Genomic DNA, 20,128 nt, shown 5'->3' with positions numbered 1-20,128 from the left:
TAAGAATAAGGATAGCAGATGCCATACATCTCCCCAATTTCCCTGTGACGGGGCCATTTCCCTGTGACCGCATTTAGAGGCCATTTTTCGCCGCAGAACGGTGGATTGGCCTTTTTTGGGCACCGTGGTCCCCTTTTTGAAGCTATGTTTTACGGCCGGATGCTCTTCCTGCCGCCAACCCTGTTAGTCGCCTCTTACGACACACAGGGAATTACCAGTGAACTGGTACTTAATTTGCTGACCTCGGTAGGATGACAGGCTCAGTCAACCCCCCTGGCGTTAATTCAACGATCGACCGGGATTCAAACTCAGACTCCAAGGTCCCAAGCCAGCACCCTAACCGCAAAGCCAACACCAGGCTAAATTGCATTTAGGACAAAGACAAGAGTCGACATCAGTATACCTAACATGAATTACAAGTTCAGGATAGTGGCGTAAGGCTGTTGTATTTTAGGAGGGCAAACTTTGAGGGTATGAGAAATGATTTGGGAGCTTCAGATGGGGTAAGGTTAATGAGGGGCGGTCTGCATCAGAGAAATGGGCAACCTTCAAGGAGCAGATGTGTAGGGTGCACAGTAGGAAAATTCCAGTCAGGTGTAAAGGTAGAGGCAGAAAGAGACCAGAGTGGAGACCAGTTTTCTTTCGCAATATAGACAGTGAAAAGGTACACAGTGTAATGAAGGATAAGTAGAAGGCATTCATTCAATACAAAACTAGGGAGTTCTTACCCCATGCAGTCTTGAGAAAAAGGACATGGGAAGGGTCTTTTCAACTCTTGCTTTGCATTTCCGAGAACAATCTACAGTCGTAGCCAAAAATATTGGCACCCTTGCACTTTTTTCAAATAACTCACAATTTTTTCGAAAAATAAGTTGAAATTGACAAAATGTATTTGGTCTCCACAATTCTTTATTTCATAGTTAACATTACAGAACCTTTGTTTTTTGATTCAGAACTTAATATATCCTTTTAAATCAGAAAATGAAAAGAAATGGCATTGACAAAATTATTGACACCTGTAACTTGATATTTGGTAGCACAACCTTTGGACAAAATCAACTGCAGTCAAACTCTTCCTATAGCCATGAATGAGCTTCTGACACCTCTCTCCTGGCAGTTTGGCCCACTCTTCTTGTGCAAACTGCTCCAGTTCCCCCCAGATTTGAAGGGTGCCTTCTCCCAACTGCTATTTTCAGATATCTCCACAGGTGTTTAATGGAATTTAGATGTGGACTCCTTGTTGGCCACTTCAGAACAGTCCAGTTCAGCGCTTTGTTGTCTTGAACCATTCCTGGGTATTTTTTGAAGTGTGTTTGGGGTCATTGTCCTGCTGCAAGACCCATGACCTTCGACAGAGACCCAGCTTTCTGACACTGGGTTCAACATTGCGCTCCAAAATGCTTTGGTAATCTCCTGATTTCATGATGCCATGCACACATTCAAGGCATCCAGTGCCAGAGGCAGCACAGCAACCCCAAAACATCACTGAACCTCCTCCATGTTTGACTGTAGGGAAGGTGTTCTTTTCTTTGAAGGCTTCATTTTGTTTTCTCCAAACATAAAGATGATGTGGTTTACCAAAAAGCTCTAATTTGGTTTCATCTGTCCCCAGGACATTCTTCCAGAAGGATTTTGGCTTGTTCAGTTGCGTTTTGGCAAACTCCAGTTGGACTTTCTTATGTCTCTCTCTCAGCAGACGGGGCCTCCTGGGTCTCATACGATAGAACCCCCTTTCATAGAGTTGGCGATGGATGTTGCGAGTTGAAACTGTTTCTGAAGGTCAGCTTGAATCTGTTTGGCAGTTGATCGAGGTGCTCTCTCCACTATTCGAACAATCCTTTGCTGCAATCTTCGATCAAGTTTTCTCTCGCGGCCACATCCAGGGAGGTTGGCTACAGTGCCATGGGCCTTAAACTTCCTGATAACATTGCGTATGGTGGACACAGGAGCATCAAGGTCTCTGGAGATGGACTTGTAGCCTTGAGATTGTCCATGCTTGGCTACAATCTGGTGTCTGACCTCCTCAGACAATTCTATGGTTTTCTTTTCTCCATGCACATTGCGGTACCACACAGACACAAACAGCAGAATGACTCCTTTTCTCCATTCAAATTGGTTTAACGAGTGATTTTTATATTGCAGGCACCTGCAACTCACCACAGGGGAGTCAAATTCCATAAAAGAGGATCACCTTCTTGAAATCTAATTATTTCTAACAACTTCTAAAAGGTGCCAATAATATTGTCCGGTCCATTTTAGGATTTCTGCATGGAATAAGCTAAGATTTTGTTCCACTGCAAACCAAATTGATACATATGTGGATACCAAAATATTTTTTAATTTCAACAATTTTCTTGAAGAAATGGTGCATTCTTTTAAAGAAAAGTGCAAGGGTGACAATACTATTACGTTTGTGGGGGTAGGTATGAAATACCTCATAGGAACGTTATAATCATGTAGATTAGCATGCTCTGAGTGTGACGAAGAAAAAGAACCCATCTCGATGTACATAAGAAGGCCGTCTGTCCATGTAAGAGCGTTTGCATGTTGACATGAGAGGCGTGGCTTTGTGTTAAGTAATTCTAGGGCTTAAAGGTTAATTCCCCAGTGTGAAATTTGCCCCTGTGATCTTCCCTCAGTCTTTATTACAATAAAAAAGCCTGCCAAACAACAACTATAACAAATGGACCCATGCGCTCATAGCGCCGCCAGGGCCGACAGAAACAGCATTTGCCGATCGTCAACGAAACCCTGACGTCATCTGAACATTCCCGAACAGCGACTGGACTCGGCCCCCCGATGACTCGTGGTGAGGAGGCCACACCCCGGCCTTCCTGATTGGTGGAGGAGCGATGGGGTGATTGAGTAGCCCTCGGTGATTGGGCAGAGAGTGTGGCGTCATCGTGGAACATACGGGAGAGTAGGAAAAAAGAACGCAATCTCGCCATTTTGTCTCTCTCTGTCTTGGCGCCGGTTGGAGATAGTCGCATTTCCTCCTGGTTCCTGCTTGGTTGTGGGTGTGTGATCTTTGGTTCGTGTGCGCTTTTGGGAAAGGGCTGGTGAGAAACAGCGGTTCGGAACAGTCGGAACTACAAGGGACTGGATCGACGTCGGCAGTGGACTGGGTCTGCGTCGTGTTTCCTCTGGACGTCAAAGAGCGCACTCCGCGCCATTTTGTGCATTTCCCGCGCGGTGGTTTGGAGGCGATGAGCAACCGGAAAGCCTTACCAGCCATTTGGAGACGCAAAGCTGAGTGCCGGCCGATTACCCCAGTATCATTTATTTTCTTTGGCAGGCTTAAAGTTTGTATACGAGTCTGAGTGGAGACGTCTCGATTAGGAATTTTTGTTTTTACCTCACATTTCATTGTTATCTGCATTCATTTTCATTAAAGCATTGTTTGTCTAATTTTACTTTCCTTGTATTGTGGATTTTGCTGTCCCGTCTTTGTGTTTGTGGGTTCGGATTAACCCCTGCATGTGTTCCGATAAGATAAGGCCTCAAACCTTCCTGCTCTTGTCACTACCGCCAAGTTGGGTATACACCTCGGAGAAAAGCTCGTTTCGGCCATTCGTCCTCTAGGGGTCTTAATGGTGCATTATTTGAAAAAAAGTGCAAGGGTGACATTACTTTTGGCCACGACTGTATATTTATTTCCTATGAGCTGTGTGTTTGTCTGAATCTCGATATTCCCCAACACTGAAAGAGCAAGTGGCAAATTTGATTTTGATTTTGTTGTAACTGAAAAAGAAAACAATGGGATAAATAGCATCCCAGGATCAAGGTATGAAATAGGGGGCAGGGCAGGGGAGTCTTTATCGAGCATTACTTAATATTTTAGGGGGTGTCTGTTGAAGCGTTATGGAGCGTTAAAGGGGTGTGGCATGTCATTTAGGCAAAAAATGTGATACATAATTTTGAATGGCCCCTTGACAACAAAGCCGTGTCGGCTGCTGGAAATATGGAGATCATGAATCTCCCAGTCATGTGGAGAGGAAAGCTGACTTGCGAGTTATACCTGTGTGCAGGTTATACGTGCCTGAAATATTCCTGTAGCACTTTTTCCTCAGGTGCGGGCATGCAATGGGGTGGGTTATTTGTGTGAAAATACGGTAGATTGATTCTGGGCCTAGCTAGACTAATCAAGAGAAGCGGCTTTAGGAGACAGGACTTTATACATTAGAAAGGCGGCAGTTATGAGGGGATATGATTGAGATGTTTAAGAAAAAGAAGGGTGTGGGCAAAATAAGTGTAGAATATTCAAAATAGACTGTGATGGGACCAGGGGCCATAACCCTAGAGTAAAGAAGAGAAGAGATGGGACAGTAGTAACGCAAGGATCGTTCAGTCAGAGAGTAGTTAATGCATAGAGTGGTCTCCCTAAAAAGGTAGTGGTAGCAGAAAGGGTAGATACGTTTAAATTGGAATTGGATAGGTACCTAAAAGCAATGGGGATGGAGAGGTATAGGGCTATTAGCATGACTTGTAGGTAGCTTGTGTGGGATGGGTGATTGTTCTGGGATTGGTGTAACACAGTCATGATGGTCCAAATGGCCCCCTCCTGTGCTATAGTTCCTTATACTGTATTACTAAACAATGGACGAGTGGTAGTATATGGGACTTGAGCCTGGGTTCACCGACATTATGAGCCAAGGATTTTGATGGGAACACTGCAGGCCAACCCAATACATGAATTTTATAAATTGTTTTACTCCTTTCTCTGGGATTCAGTGCTTGACATAGACTTTCAATCCTCTGGCATGCAATGTTCATTTAATTTGTTCTACATTCTTGTGAATGTTTTCTCTTCTCCTCCAGGTTGTTGAGAATATAGACAGTGTATAATAATTTGATTGTCACACTGCCAGTTTTCATTCATACGATTACTTTCTAGGCGTGTTCTTAGGGCGATGACAATTTAAAATTATGATAAAACTCACAAAGTGGTCCCAAATGATTTTCGAGCAACACAAGGCTTAGGAAATTGGACAATTGATTCTGTTGCAGGACATGTCCGAATTGGACACAAAGATCCAGGAGCAGGCAAGGCGAGTCGACATGGACATCTGCCGACGAATCGACATCACAGCACGGCTATGTGATGTGGCACGTGACTCTCATCGTGACATCTTTCAGGTAGTGGGGGTGTTCTGGTTTCTTCCCTGCCTCCATTCACTGTAGTTGTGACAGAATAGAGCTGGAACAGTCAATAATTGGCTCAACACACCAACCAGATCACTCCAATTTTGTTTGTACTGCATTGAGAACCCCATTAAGCTATTTACAAGGGATCACCTTTCTCAAATACCAATGCATGCATTTGCTCATCGAGCTGTTTGGCCACATCGGCCATTTTGCTACACGGTACACATTTACATGGAGAATTCATGCCCCACACTGCCACCTGAGGCCACGGCCAGGCTACCTCCCACACAAAGTTGTATTTGTACCCCGAGGATGGAGTTTGTAACTCTTAAAAGATGTGGCCATGCATAGAATGAATGAATGAATGATAGTTTTAAGGCCATTTTCCCCGCTAGAGCAGGGGTTAGCCTTGCGGGCCCCATGACAATCATGGTTCCCTGTTTGAGGCAATGTTTTTATGGCCGGATGCCCTTCCTGACGCCAACCCTTAGTCGCCTCTTACGATGCGCAGGGATACGGTATACCTATTCTAAACCGGGGTACACACCAGGATCATTCATCCCAGCAAGCTGGTACTCAATTTGCCGACCTCGGAAGGATGACAGGCTGAGTCAACCCCCCTGGCGTTAACTTAGCAATCGACCGGGATTCGAACCCAGGATCCTAGGATCCCAAGCCTGCACCCTAACCGCTAAACCAACACCAGCATAGAACATATATATATATATTGTTATGGATCTCAGAGACGGCACTCCCCTTAGCAAGGGGGGGTTAATCCCCTTGGCCTGTTAAGCTGGCCGTCTCTGGTCCTGGTACTTGTAACGCTCTTTTGCGGGGTGGAATTGATCAGGGTTATTGGTCAAGGTGTTCTCCCGAATACCTTTACCAATCTCTCCGCAAAACAGGGAGACAAGTACCGCTCGAACCACGGACAAGATGGTATTTGCCGAGCGGTTTAGCAATCCGCGGCTCGAGCCGTTATCAAGAGGCTAAACCCGATTATAAAGCGTTGGCCAAATCGTGCCACAGGTACTCAATCAAAAGAAATCACGAAAGCGATCGGACGAGAAAGAAGAAACCAAAGGTAAGAAATTACAGACATTTATTAATTAGGTACAAAAAAACAAAGGAAGAGGAACGAAAGTAATATACAGGACGAAGAAGAAGAAGATGCACAGGGCAAGCCTTAAAACAGTCTTATATTATACCCCAGACAACACGAACAGACTTACACGACAGGGAGAATGGCAATGGTAGGGATGCGCCAGAGAGAGAAGGGTCCAGGCAGATGGTAAGGATGCGCCAGGGAGAGAAGGGTCCAGGCAGCGGCACAGCGTTGAGGTTCACTCCAGGTTCACGCTCCGGGCTCGAGGCGAACAGCGGCCGGCAGCTTCGCATCTCAACAACCGGCGACAATAGGGCCCTAGAGGGTCTCGAACTATTGCCGCAATGCGAGCACCCCCACGTCTCTCTCTCTCTCTCTTCTCGGTTTGGCTGGATCACTCATCTCACTCGTACCTTCTCACCGACCCTGTAAGCAGTCTCTTGCAGTCGCTTTTGTTGCTCGTGGCCGTATCAAGCCGCGGGCTCCGAGGGCACGCCTACCGGTTGGCTCACCACGGTGCTGGTTGGCCGGTAAGGGCTTGCTGACTCCACCTCCGATGACGAGCCGACTTGCCACACCCGTGATCTGGCAGCTCCTCCCCCTTCTTTCTCGGCCCAACCGCATGGCCAATGGCGGCTGGTGGGGAGTTAGAACACCACTCGCACCGCTTTTGAAGGGAACGAAAGGGACCTATCTTATTTGATTAATGCAACGCAGATTCAACTACTGGGAACAGATCCTTAACTGAAACACATAATAATGAAATAACTACGAAGAGGGCCTATGGTTCGCTACGTGTTGTTCATGGACTAACTTGGGTGCGATCTTTAACCAGCCAATTGAGGGGGATATTTACAGGGGAAACATTTATAAGGGATACATTTACTAAAATTTACTAGTGAAGGTTCTAAAAACCGTAACACAGCACCCGTTTTTCCTCTAGGGTCGTCTCGACCCGAACTAACTTTACTTAATGTGACACTCAGGTGGAATAGCCCTCTACTATTAACCTTACCCTTGAGTGCGACAGTTTTAAAACAACTACGTATGTCCCGCCTGCTACGTTGCATCCTACCTAACAGACTCATGCCCACAGGATAACCGAAGTACGGAATGGTTTTCAAACTACACATTTACGGTGGGGAGCATTATTTACAAGACACTATTTTGTATTTACACTGCAACCCAGGACCTGTCATTTTGGGAGACAAAAATAAAAGATCTGCAAAAGAGGAAGAGCATGCACTGCACTGCACCGATAGACCATACTCAAGTGCCCGGGGATGCACAATTGATATTGCAGTGCACCCCCAAGCACAAGAGCATTACAAAGCACCAAAGCACCAATCAGCACCAGAAAAACCACCCAAAGCACCATGCAGTGCTCATTGCACACATTTCAAATAAAAAACAAACAAACTGTTGACCGTTTTCTTCTTGTTGTTTCTGCTCCTTCTGCTCTGCTGGTCCGATCTTCCTGATGTTGTTCTCTCTTGTGGCTTGCTGCCTATTTGCACATAATAAAAAGGCACAAAACGCGTCCATTTTTATTTATGGCCAACAGGGGCCAACGATGGGTGGTCCACCTGTATGGCAAAAAGGGGCCACCTCACCGTGGTCCGCAAGCCAACTCTTCTCTAGCCATCATGGCCGGTCCCAGCAGAGGGGCCAGGCCCCAACACGTGGGGTCCATCAGTGTGTGGTGCTTAGCCACAGAAACGTGTGGTCCATATGGTGGTGTTAGGCCGCAAGTCGTGCGGTCCATAAGGTGGTGTACCGATCCAGGCAGGCTGTGCAGCGGCGGCTCGGGCACACAAATGCGGCTCCTGCATGCTTTCCCCTCAGTGCCCAGAGAGCACGGTCCATAGGTGGGGAAGGAGGACAAAGCAGAGTCAGCGGGGTGCAAGGGCGCAAGGGTACACATCAACACAAGGCAATGCAGAGGTGAAGTGCGCAGGAGAGCGAGCGGAGAAACCTCGTCCCTATCGTACGTCACCCCCCCCCCCCCCCCCCCCGTCACCTACTCAACCCTTGCCCTTACCTCATATTTACACAACTCTACGCATTTACAAATTCCGTCTCTACGTCCTGTCTTCCCCATATCTCCCCTCGATGCCGAATTCGTCAACAATTCCTCTAACCAAATTTGCCATCGATTCAAATTCCTCATCAATTCCTCATAAGGAGCAAGAGATGGAACAACCAAGCACAATGTCACCCCCTTGTCATGATGCGTCTCACCATTCCAAAACATTTGCAAAAATCACATGGTGTGGAGTCTTGTCATCACCTCAGGTGAGTGGATGTAGATGGTGCGAGGAGATTTCAATCCTAACTATACTTCTAAATGACTTTAACACTTTTACTCTACCCGGGGTCTTTCCCTGCCAAACCATTGGCCACCTTACTCGATGCGGTTCTAAAAACCAATTCCCACTGACCATCTGTGGCGCTCACCAATTTGGGGTCTCACTCCCCCGATTCAACTCCCTGTGCCTTCGCACAATTTCTGGGCTGAGTCGTGTGGCTCCCCTAGCAGGTCTACTCACCTGCACACCTCCGCCACTGCAGTTACCTCCGAGCTTGCCTGCTCCTTACCCTAACCTATCTACCTGGGGAAGGCCCTCTGGCGCTCTCCCCACTCGGTGTCTCTCTGGCACTGGGCTACCCGGGTCCGTCCTCCGGATCCTCGGGCCCCACTGAACAACTCTACTGGCTCCCAGAGCCCACCTGCGGCCTCACCTGGCCGACATCCTCACAGTGGCGGAGTGCCCATTTAACCACACACACACTAACAGGCCACACGCCCAGCCATTTCCACTTCACTAATGCACCCATCCAAACACCATTCTACCACACGCACCACAGATGCCAATATCCACCACAATTTACCTGTACCCTCTACCTACTCTTAAACTACCCTCCCCAGGTATTCGTGAGGGGGGTCCACCTTCCCCATCCACTCCTTTCGCACCAACCACTCCACTCTACATATTCCACACTATTCACTCCACACCATCCATTCCATACTCCATATATTCCATACTAGCTATTTCACACAACCATTCTCCATACACTCCATGCTCCATGCTCCATTCACTCCAGACCATCTATTCCATTCAACCATTCTCCATTCACCTGTATTTGCACACCTGTGCTCACACACCTGGTGGCTCTTGCACCCGTCTTCCCTCCAGGACCATTCGCTCAATACAACTCGCAATCGCACTTTTCACCATACGCTGCTCAATCACCTCCTTCACACACACTGCACCATTCACGAGCATTGCCTCTCAATTCCTCATTTCAAGATGCTCACCAGCAAGAACTTCCATACGCAATGCCTCATTCAATAAACCACACCACAAACACACTGCATCGTCTAAGCTGACTACCCCCCTTCTGAAACTCGCGCTTCCCATTCGCCCCTTATACTATTGCGCTCCCTCGTCGTTATCATCCAACTAATCTACCTACGTCCCCTACTACAGGTACATGTCGCTACTTAACTCTACAGTTACCTATGGTCAGCTAGATACAATTATCCAAACCCTCCCTGGCTTGGTTTGCACCGCCATAACCCCATAAACTACAGCTCATGTGCCCGGGTGGATGGGAGGGATGGTGGATTTGCCATCCCTCTCCATCGGGCATCTCTCCCTATCCATTTTTGCTCATCCAATATTCTGCCAATCAAATTTGCCAATCATTACTGCCAATCCTATTCACTATTCCCAATTTCGAATTACTAGTTATTCCAAGCCAATTCCCTACCAATTCCAAACAGTTACACTATCATCCTCACAGTCCGCTATATCTGAGCCTCCTCGGTACGTCCATGCATTTATCAAAGCTCGGCTTCGCAAAGCCGGCAATGAATTCGGGTAGTTTGGTCTCCTGCGGTTGGGTCCGTCCGGCATTCGGTTCAGGCGAGGAGGTTTGGTTGGGCCAAGGTTTAAAGCACCATCCCGGCGCGGGGCTTTTCGCTCCCATGCGCGGTGGGCCAACCCTGCCCGGGTTGAACGCCGCCACCACAAGGGGGCGCCGTTCTGATCCCTCCTACCTTCCCTCGAACCGGGCCGGTCGCCTTGCCCGACAAAGCCCGGACTCGACCGTGCGGGGCGGGGTCCGGCCCGGATCGTGCACGACGCTCCAAACAGAAGCGACGCTGCGCCGATCCCCGCCGGCTCCCGCAATACACACAGCCCGGCACGGACCGAGAGCTCGCGTCGGTTAAACGTCGGTCTAACCGCTATCCCGTTCAACGTCGACGCTTCACTTGCATGCTCACACCACGCGTTCCTTTTCCTCCTCACACATCCAGGTGTCTCAGCGCCTCTCATGCAACCCATACATTCTACCACTGTACTCGCTCGTGCATTCTCTTTCGCTCCATACTCCGGTCTACTCATAATGCTCACCACACACTCTCGCGCACATTCTTGCTCACCCACCCTCCTCGCACACTCTATCATCATGCACACCTCCGTTCCACACCTCTCCTCCATTACGTCCTCCATAACACTCACCACGGGTGTGCACTCCTGCACGTACCCACTCACGTGCTCCGGTGTGCTCTCCCGCACACGCACCACCACCAACTCAGGTGTGCGTTCTCGCACACTCTCTCCATCCATCCCAAGTGTGCATCCTCGCACCCGCTCCTCATCCATCTCACTCTCCGTGTCACACTCACCACACACACACTCCGACGTGCATTCTCGCTCGCACTCAGTATCACTCCCACACTTTGTAACGCACTCACTCTTCGACGCACACTTTTTCCTCACACGCGTGCCATTGCCATCCATAACGCGCACCACGGACCTTTTACGAGCGCCCGGGTTACGCCTTGATCCCAAGCACGCGAAAATTCTTTTTGCGCCAAACATCCTCCTGCAAAATCTCCCCGCACAATATACAGCACGACTCACATGGGCGCTTCTTCTCCTTCGCTCCAACACCACCTGCAAACTTTCATTGGTGTAAATAAGCACAGCATCATGATGCGAATCCAGACTTTGTGCATTTTCCATTTCTCCCTGCCGCGAGTGCTTTTCTACATCTGCGGTCTCTCCAATTCCAATTTCCACTACTGCTTCGATCGATTCGGACTTAATTTCTTTTTTCTTTCCCTCGACGACCGCTGGTCCGAATAAAATTTCCTTTTCTACCTCGGCGGTCGCCGGCTTCCCCATACCCCGGGTCGCGATTTCTACCCCGGTCCAGTTACCTGTGCTTTGCTCCACCTCGCTTTCTCCACGCTTCTCACACCGCGTTACCTCGTCGCGTACCCCGCAACCCTTTCGCCCGATTTGCTCCCAAGGTTCTCCCCTACTGCCAAATTCGTCCCCATCTTTTCCATATCACACCTGGATTCCTCCCTTTTTGACTCTGCATTCATTTCTTTTAGTTCCTTAGTCATTTGAACACCCATGTCGTTAATTTCCCTGGTGGATATGAGCCCCTGGGCATACATTTTGTTTTCTTCATCCACCTGGGTCAAAAATGTCAACAACTGTCCCATTAAACGGTCCCATTCCGTTGGCACCGCGGGCTCGACCCTCGTCACCATGTGCGAGGCGCCATCTTGTGCGCCTCCAACCTCGTGCGAGGCGCCGCCATCTTGTGCGCCTGCAACCCCCCGCTACCGCACCCTCATGGCGCTCCTCTTCCATTATTCCCACTGCCTCCCTGGGGTCCTGGGTTGCCTCTAAACCCTCTTTTATCTCCCCTACCGGCATCCGATCACCTTGATCATCCATGGCACGACTTCAATTTGGTGGTATTAAATAAAATTTCGGCCTCTCCCAATTTTGACCAAATTTTTTTCCGATGGATTAAAAATTGGGTTCGGGTCCAAATCCCAACTCCTCGACACCAATTGTTACGGATCTCAGAGACTGCACTCCCCTTAGCAAGGGGGGGGGGGGGGTTAATCCCCTTGGCCTGTTAAGCTGGCCGTCTCTGGTCCTGGTACTTGTAACGCTCTTTTGCGGGGTGGAATTGATCAGGGTTATTGGTCAAGGTGTTCTCCCGAATACCTTTACCAATCCCTCCGCAAAACAGGGAGACAAGTACCGCTCGAACCACGGACAAGATGGTATTTGCCGAGCGGTTTAACAATCCGTGGCTCGAGCCGTTATCAAGAGGAAAACCCGATTATAAAGCGTTGGCCAAATCGTGCCATAGGTACTCATTCGAAAGAAATCACGAAAGCGATCGGACGAGAAAGAAGAAACCAAAGGTAGGAAATAACAGACATTTATTAATTATGTACAAAAAACCAAAGGAAGAGGAACGAAAGTAATATACAGGACGAAGAAGAAGAAGATACACAGGGCAAGCCTTAAAACAGTCTTATATTAGACCCCAGACAACACGAACAGACTTACACGACAGGGAGAATGGCAATGGTAGGGATGCGCTAGGGAGAGAAGGGTCCAGGCAGATGGTAAGGATGCGCCAGGGAGAGAAGTGTCCAGGCAGCGGCACAGCGTTGAGGTTCACTCCAGGTTCATGCTCTGGGCTCGAGGCAAACAGCGGCCGGCAGCTTCGCATCTCAACAACCGGCGACAATAGGGCCCTAGAGGGTCTCAAACTATTGCCGCAATGCGAGCACCCCCACGTCTCTCTCTCTCTTCTCGGTTTGGCTGGATCACTCATCTCACTCGTACCTTCTCATCGACCCTGTAAGCAGTCCCTTGCAGTCGCTTTTATTGCTCCTGGCCGTATCAAGCCGCGGGCTCCGAGGGCACGCCTACTGGTTGGCTCACCGCGGTGCTGGTTGGTCGGTAAGGGCTTGCTGACTCCACCTCCTATGACGAGCCGACTTGCCACACCCATGATCTGGCAGCTCCTCCCCCTTCTTTCTTGGCCCGACCACATGGCCAATGGCGGCTGGTGGGGAGTTAGAACACCACTCGCACCGCTTTTGAAGGAAACAAAAGGGACCTATCTTATTTGATTAATGCAATGCAGATTCAACTACTGGGAACAGATCCTTAACTGAAACATATAATAATGAAATAACTACGAAGAGGGCCTATGGTTCGCTACGTGTTGTTCATGGACTAACTAGAGTGCGATCTTTAACCAGCCAATTGAGGGGGATATTTACAGGGGAAACATTTATAAGGGATACATTTACTAAAATTTACTGTGAAGGTTCTAAAAACCGTAACGATGTATATATATATATAATTATATATATATATATATATATATATATATGTATGTATATTCTGCACTGCTTGGTGATCTTTGACAAGAGCAGCTGCTGTTGTGATAGCGCTACATTAGAGTGTGCAAAAATTTACATAACGGAACTAATAATTAAAGAATTATAGGATTTATCATTCCCATGCACTTAAAAATATGCCCTCTATCGAATGTTTTATGTCGTGTTTAATATTTATGATGGTGTATATTTAATATTATTGCAGTTGTGCCATAAAGGCAAACTCCCTGTAGTCAATTGCAAGACAACATGTAGCCTACATTAGTTAGATATGTCTTATTGAATGTAGAGATTAGCCCTTCCCATTGTGTAGTAAAAAAAAAAAGACCAAATATGCGTTGGGTTAGGCAGGATGTCAAGCCTTCGGGGCTGGGAGAAACCATTTTTTAATGGGCAGAAAGGCGTGGCCAGAAGCACAGGCCCACGTGACCGGTGAGGTGGCGGGAACACCCCTCGCCATGATGCGACAAGCCTCAGCCAATGGGAGGCTCTGGAACATTTTGAAGGCATGGCGGATCTGGTAAAAGCCCACGCGGAGCACATTTATCAGTCTCTTTTGCCTGGGATTTCGCCACGTCGACGACCACCTGCTCTGGATTCTCTTTGCCTCATGGACGACATGACTCTCTTGCTTTCTGGGACTTGACCGAGGACACACCAGCGCTCTTGCCTTTTTCGCCACGCCCACAACGAAACCTCGCTTGCTTTTCCGTATCCACCACGACACGTGTTCGGCCTTTGTTCGGCGCCCGACACCTATCGCGTCTGCGCCGATCTTTTGCGCCATCCGGATGACCCGCAAGCGTTGGCAATTTCTACTCGTCCCACCTGTGCCGAATTTACCTCATCCAGGCTGCACGTGAGGACCGAACTGCGCACACCAGACCACATGGGCACCAGCGAGGAATCCCAGCACGTACATTGGTACGCCCTTAACCAGAGTGTCCTTTGTCCCTGGGTGTGTGTGTGTCAGAGTGTGAAGGTGCCAAGTCGGGGTTATTATTAGGTAATATTTGTTAAGGTACATCTTTGTCTCTTTCTCTGTGCCTTCCGAATAAAAGGCTGTACATTTTGTTCTTCCTTTCCAACCTGTTCGGTACGTCCTTTCACCAATTGGCCTAGCATCATCCGAGACCGAATTTGGCTAGACTCAGGTCCATAAATCTCGTGGGAGTAACGCCGCTTTCCACACCGTGTGCAAAACCGCTCGGCATTCCATAAGGTGTGGGAAAGTGAGGGTTCGATCACGCGGAGGGTTCGATCGCCGTCTTCGGCATGCGCGTGCACCTTGACGTGTGCTCGGCACCTTGAATTTGCAACCCTCCCGGCCCAGTTGTCTCGCGATTGTAACAAATTGTTGTCAGGAGTGGGGATTCGTACCTTTCTCCTCAACGGTAACAATATGTAGTCGTTGCCGGTTTACATTCTCCTGTTTTATAAATTACTAGATAACTCTAACAAAGCATTGAGCTGTCGTTTGTAGTCATTTATGAGTGATATTGCCACTATACGCCTTGTCCATATAATCTATATAATAATACCGTAAGGACTCGACTTTGTTATCCCTTTTACGCTGCACCCAGTGACCCGATGCCCACGGCACTAATGCATTTACGGTCTACGAACCGCGCTCTTTGTTTATCACGTACAGCCAGACTCGAAAAATCTGAATTAGTCGACTTTGGGGCCCAAAAGCATCCGATTAACGGCCGATACAACGCCATCTTTCGACGCCATCGTATTGGCGTCTGCTGGGCGAAGGCGATGCGAGCCGTCCGCTGATTGGACAGTCGAGTGGTGTCATTAAATAATGGGCCGTGCTTACTGATATTGATCTGAAACTTGCAAATGGGCATGTATTGCAAAGCAATTTTCCTTCTTATATTGTCCAAGTCTAAAATACACACCCACACACACACATAAATCAGCTGATCGTCAAATCTGCATTCCCTACAACCAGTGATTACAGGTTTAAAAAATGATTTTTTGACGTATTGACTCAACGATGTAAATAGGAAAGCATTAATTTAATTATTTCCTTCTTATTCTGTAAAAGCGGCCTCCACGGTATAGTGTGCGATTGTCGAAAGCAGGTTCTTATTTTGACAATCGTTAGTCGTACAATAAATATTTACGGAATATTAAATGAAAAAAAAAAGTTTCTTTCTTGAATATTTTAAAGCATTTTGTTTTTCATTCCACATGGTGTGTTTCTTCCCTCCCTCTGTGGACAACCAAGTGCCGGCTTCCGGTGGTAGTATAATCCTCTGTAGCAGTGTAGGGTTTTATGAGCCAATGATTATGGTGCGGCGCATGTCGAGTCACAGCAGGATTTTATGAAACGCCATTTGAAGTTGTGAAAAAGGTCAGAGTACCTGCTAACATGTCAAGCTACAGCAGGGCGGCGCAGGTCAGTTATAGTTAATCAACGGATCAATGAGAATGTCCTTTACTGTACGTACTGTACTTTACCACATCGGTTAGAAACGCTGCCGCAGGAGATCTCCGATGGTCTTTACTTTAGCTTCTGTTTTGGATTCGGTTCCCGCCTCCTGATACCTCGCAGGTGTGACGTCGCATCAGAGGACGTTAAGCCAGCTGTCTCATCTGATTGGACAGTCGAAGGCGACAGCAAGCCGTCCACTGAGTGGACAATCCAGAGCATGCATTTGTGCCGGTGTCGGCGATCGTTGTTCATAAACGCACTCTTCATTCTCATCTTTCTTCCTAACTCTTACTCGGACAAGCAAATCCCCGATGCCATCCATAATGGTACACTCTATCCATACACCACATCTTCCCTTCCGTGGATGTTCCACGGGTTTCGGCTAGTATATATGGTTGTTGTTGCAATGCAACATGTTTATTTATTAACAATCAATTTTACAGTTAATTAAATAACTTGTTGCTTCAGGGGCCGTAGGTTGGGACGCAACCAATTAATGGTGTCTAATACCCACCCCCATGTGTAGGTGGCATGATGATATCTACCTAGAGTTCTTGCATATTTTGGTTTTGACATGAGATTCCAAACTTAACTGGTGGAGACCAGGTGTAAGACGAGGCCAAGTCTGCTGCGGTAATTGAACAGTAGCTACATTTGATAATTTTATTGATTTCAAGACAAATTCCATACCTCAGATGCATTGGTGAGAGAGTGATATTAAAATGTGACTAATTATAGGAATGTGACTATCATCGCATCCTTATTTTCCCACCCCTACCTCCATCTTTTCTAGTGTTTCCCGGTTTCTCCAGCTCGCTGCCCCCGTCGTCCTGAAGGGGATGAAGAGGGGAGTGCAGACAATGAAAGTGAAACACTGCAAGGAGAAAATGTCGAGGTTTTAGCTGTAAGTGAGGCTGATGGAAACCTGAGAGAAAGCAAAGGAGATCAAGCATCGAAACAAGAAGATAAGAGCGAATCCACCCAAGCCTCAGTTTCACTTCCCATTAATGGTATAACTGGTGTCCTTATTTTCACCCATCCTTGAAACCATCAAATCAAATGCGGATTATTATTTGGTACTTGCTGGACCTAGTATTATTTGAATCCCAAAGACCGATTATGTTGAGAAATGGGCTCGAGAATGTCCTTGTTCATGTGTAATATTTGGGCTGGTACAATCTAGTATCATTAAATGAACATCACCCATGTTTCTCATTCATGTTTCTCATCTCATGAGTAGAGAGAGTTGGGAAGACCAACAGCAGAGTGTAAAGCAAAGATGGAGGAAGAGTTGGACGAACAAGGTGTGGGAGGAATGGGGGGTCACCAACCCTGGTGTTGGGCTAGCGGCTAGGGTGCCGGCTTAGGATCCTAGGATCCTGGGTTCGAATCCCGGTCGATCGCTGAATTAACGCCAGGGGGGTTGACTCAGCCTGTCATCCTTCCGAGGTCGGCTAATTGAGTACCAGTTCACTGGTAATTCCCTGTTTGTCGTTAAAGGCGGCAAAAATGGTTGGCGTCAGGAAGGGCATCCGGCCGTAAAACATCGCTTCAAAAAGGGGACCAAAAAACAACAACAACCACGGTTCCCGAAAAAGGCCAACCCCCGCTTTGCGGGGAAAAATGGCCTCTAAAGGTGGTTATTTATTTTACCCATGTTTCTCATACCCGAACCATTCGACTAATAGCCCACATTTTCCTCCCCATCACCCATTCCTCTACCCACCCTCTCCCAACCTCCCTGTTTACCAAATATGTAGTAAAAGCAGGAATTGACATTTGTTAATTTGTCTTGCGTTTAAAAATGTTTGACCATGGATGTTCAAGGATGTTATGTAGCAAGTAAAATAAATCAATTGTGCTAGTGAGGACAAATTTAAAAAAATCTGAAAAATAGAAATCTCTACATATGCACAAAAAGATGAAGTGAATAACAAGATTAAACATCGGGGTAATACCCCTGGCGCTCACCTTGTAGATTAAACTATACTACAATGACTGAAGGTATTTTAAACCAATTTGAATGGTTTCTAGAAGACAGGGCAGCATGTAGAATCATACTAACATAATCATAAGACTTTAAACAAATTTGCCGTGAATTGACGAATTTTTTTTATGCCGTGAACAAACTTTGGTACATCACAGGTGATTAAGGTTGTGGTCAAGTTTCATCTAAATCGTGTGTGTAGTTTCAGAGAAGAAAGCCTAGCTCAGCTTTTAGCCTAGCTCCTGCCTCACACCTAGCTCGGCTTCAGTCTGTTGAAACCAAAGCTTTCCGAATCATTGGAATCTCCCGCGATGAAGCTAACAATGAGGGCCTTTCACTTACTCGCCGCAGGCAGGTTGGTGGTCTTTCTGTCTTCGACCGACTCCTCTCCGGGCTGCCCCCCCCCCCCCAGCCCTGTCTGCTCTGTCCCCCAAATATTTCTACAGGTCACGCAAGATCTGCCAGCAACCCTCTTCTGGTGAAACTGCCAAAATCAAGACTCTCTATTCACTTTCACTCCTTCATTCCTCTTTTCTCCTGCCTCTGGAACAAACTCCCACACTCTCTTCAATCTCACTCCTCCCTCCAGGTCTTTAAAACAGCTGTTCACCACCATCTTTTATCTTCCCGCATCCAAAACCTTGATCTTTTCTACCCCTGTTAAAACACCCCAGATCCACTTTTTTGAAATACTGACTTCTTTCCTGGAAGTCCTAGACTCCATGTGTGAAAAATGAAACGTCCATGTGTTTTATATCTCTCCCACCTCCCATCCCCATTCCCATGCCTCCTCCCCCCAAGCTCTCCCTCCCACAGATCTCCCGATGTCCCTGCTCTCAAATGTTTTACTTGTGTGCTTCCCTCTCTCTCCCCATCTTGTCTCCTGCACCCTTTATTATATGTTTTATGTGTCGGTTTTTTTTTTTTTGTGTGATTAATGTTAGCTCTTGAGCCTTGATGTTGTATACAAAAAAGAAAAAAGCAAATATCTATTTTAGGGGGTCAAACCTGAACCCACTTTACCCCCGTAGGCCCCATTAAACTTCGATTTTCTTCCTGCCGTGAACAAACTTCGGAACATCACGGGTGATGAAGGTTGTGGTGAAGTTTCATCGCAATAGTGTGTGTAGTTTCAGAGAAAAAAGCAAATTCCTATTTTGGGGGGTCAAACCTGGATCCACTTTGACCCCGGTAGACCCCTTTGGACCCCGATTTTTTTCGTGCCATGAACAAACTTTAGTCACAACACAATAAATATAATTGTGCCAAATTTGGTCGCAATCCCATCTGCGGTTTCGGAGAAGAAGTTTCAAGTGTTTACGGACTGACTGACGGACGGACAACACGCCATTGCATAAGCCCCCCTGAACTTCGTTCCAGGTGAGCTAAAAATTGCCTATTCAAATGAAATGTTCCGAAGATGAAGGGGGTGAGAGTCCAAATGGCTTGTGTTACTACCAGGGTTTAGAAATGTGAATGGTGGCTGGTGTCAGGGTGGCTTTTAGAAAAGAGATGACCATTCATTGTTGGTGGTCAAGCACATCTCCAGTAGTTTATTGATTGTGGTTTTGCACCTCAATTGCTAGGTGGTCCTGTATATTTGAATTACTATAGGTGACTCAGTATTCGTGAGATATGTTGTGTTATTGGTTCCTTATCAATAGCATAGATGGCTTTGGTCTCCGACAAAATTATTATTGGCTCGAATAGAAGCATTTGTTGGTTTGGGTTGTGAGTTTTGGTTTGTGTTCGGATTTCATTTTGCTTCTTGTATCAGGTTCTGATGCCGTGCTTTTTGCTCTGGTTAGCAGAAGGAGGCACCGGAAGCTCTACAAATGGGAACATAACGGATGAAATGAAACGACTTCTCAGCCAACTGTAAGTAGAGTGACATTTTTGCCTTTATTTATTTGATAAAAGCTGAGTTTGGTGAGCTAAACTCACCACCTTGGCTCACCAACAAGCAGACTCAGTGTCGTGATGCTTAGAGTATCCGCTCTGAGTCTGGAAGGTTTGGTTCAAACCCTGGCCGAATTGTAGCAAAGACTTAAAATGGTGTGTGCTGCTTCCTTGCTTGACGCTCAGCATTTAAAAGGATTGAGCACAGACAAACAACCATAGGTTGGCAATACTAGTGCAGACCTTGATGGGCCATGTGTTAAGATCCTTGTAAGGGAACACGGATTTGACTCGGCTGTCTGTGAA

General features: G+C 47.2%; 2 protein-coding genes across 26 annotated transcripts in view; one reads left to right on the top strand and one right to left on the bottom strand.

The window, feature by feature from the left end:
* Positions 1-20,128, bottom strand: part of ZNF575 (zinc finger protein 575) — a 686,770-nt gene that overhangs the window by 243,970 nt on the left and 422,672 nt on the right. The window lies entirely within an intron of this gene.
* LOC137437686 (intermediate filament family orphan 2) overlaps positions 1-20,128 on the top strand; it is a 38,790-nt gene that overhangs the window by 11,112 nt on the left and 7,550 nt on the right. For 14 of the 25 annotated variants that reach the window (XM_078766138.1, XM_068132236.2, XM_078766148.1 and 11 more), the window contains 3 exons: positions 5,008-5,136; positions 16,730-16,946; positions 19,732-19,801. In XM_078766138.1, the coding sequence (XP_078622264.1) occupies positions 5,008-5,136; positions 16,730-16,946; positions 19,732-19,801 (416 nt within the window). The remainder of the gene's footprint in view (positions 1-5,007; positions 5,137-16,729; positions 16,947-19,731; positions 19,802-20,128) is intronic. The other 11 variants (XM_078766132.1, XM_078766130.1, XM_078766125.1 and 8 more) reach the window with 1 other exon arrangement.

Source organism: Myxine glutinosa, chromosome 1, assembly GCF_964187855.1.
Source record: "Myxine glutinosa chromosome 1, kmMyxGlut1.1, whole genome shotgun sequence".
NCBI lineage: Eukaryota > Metazoa > Chordata > Myxini > Myxiniformes > Myxinidae > Myxine > Myxine glutinosa.
The sequence above is the reverse complement of the archived record's forward strand: the minus strand, read 5'-3'. Positions and strand labels throughout refer to the sequence as shown.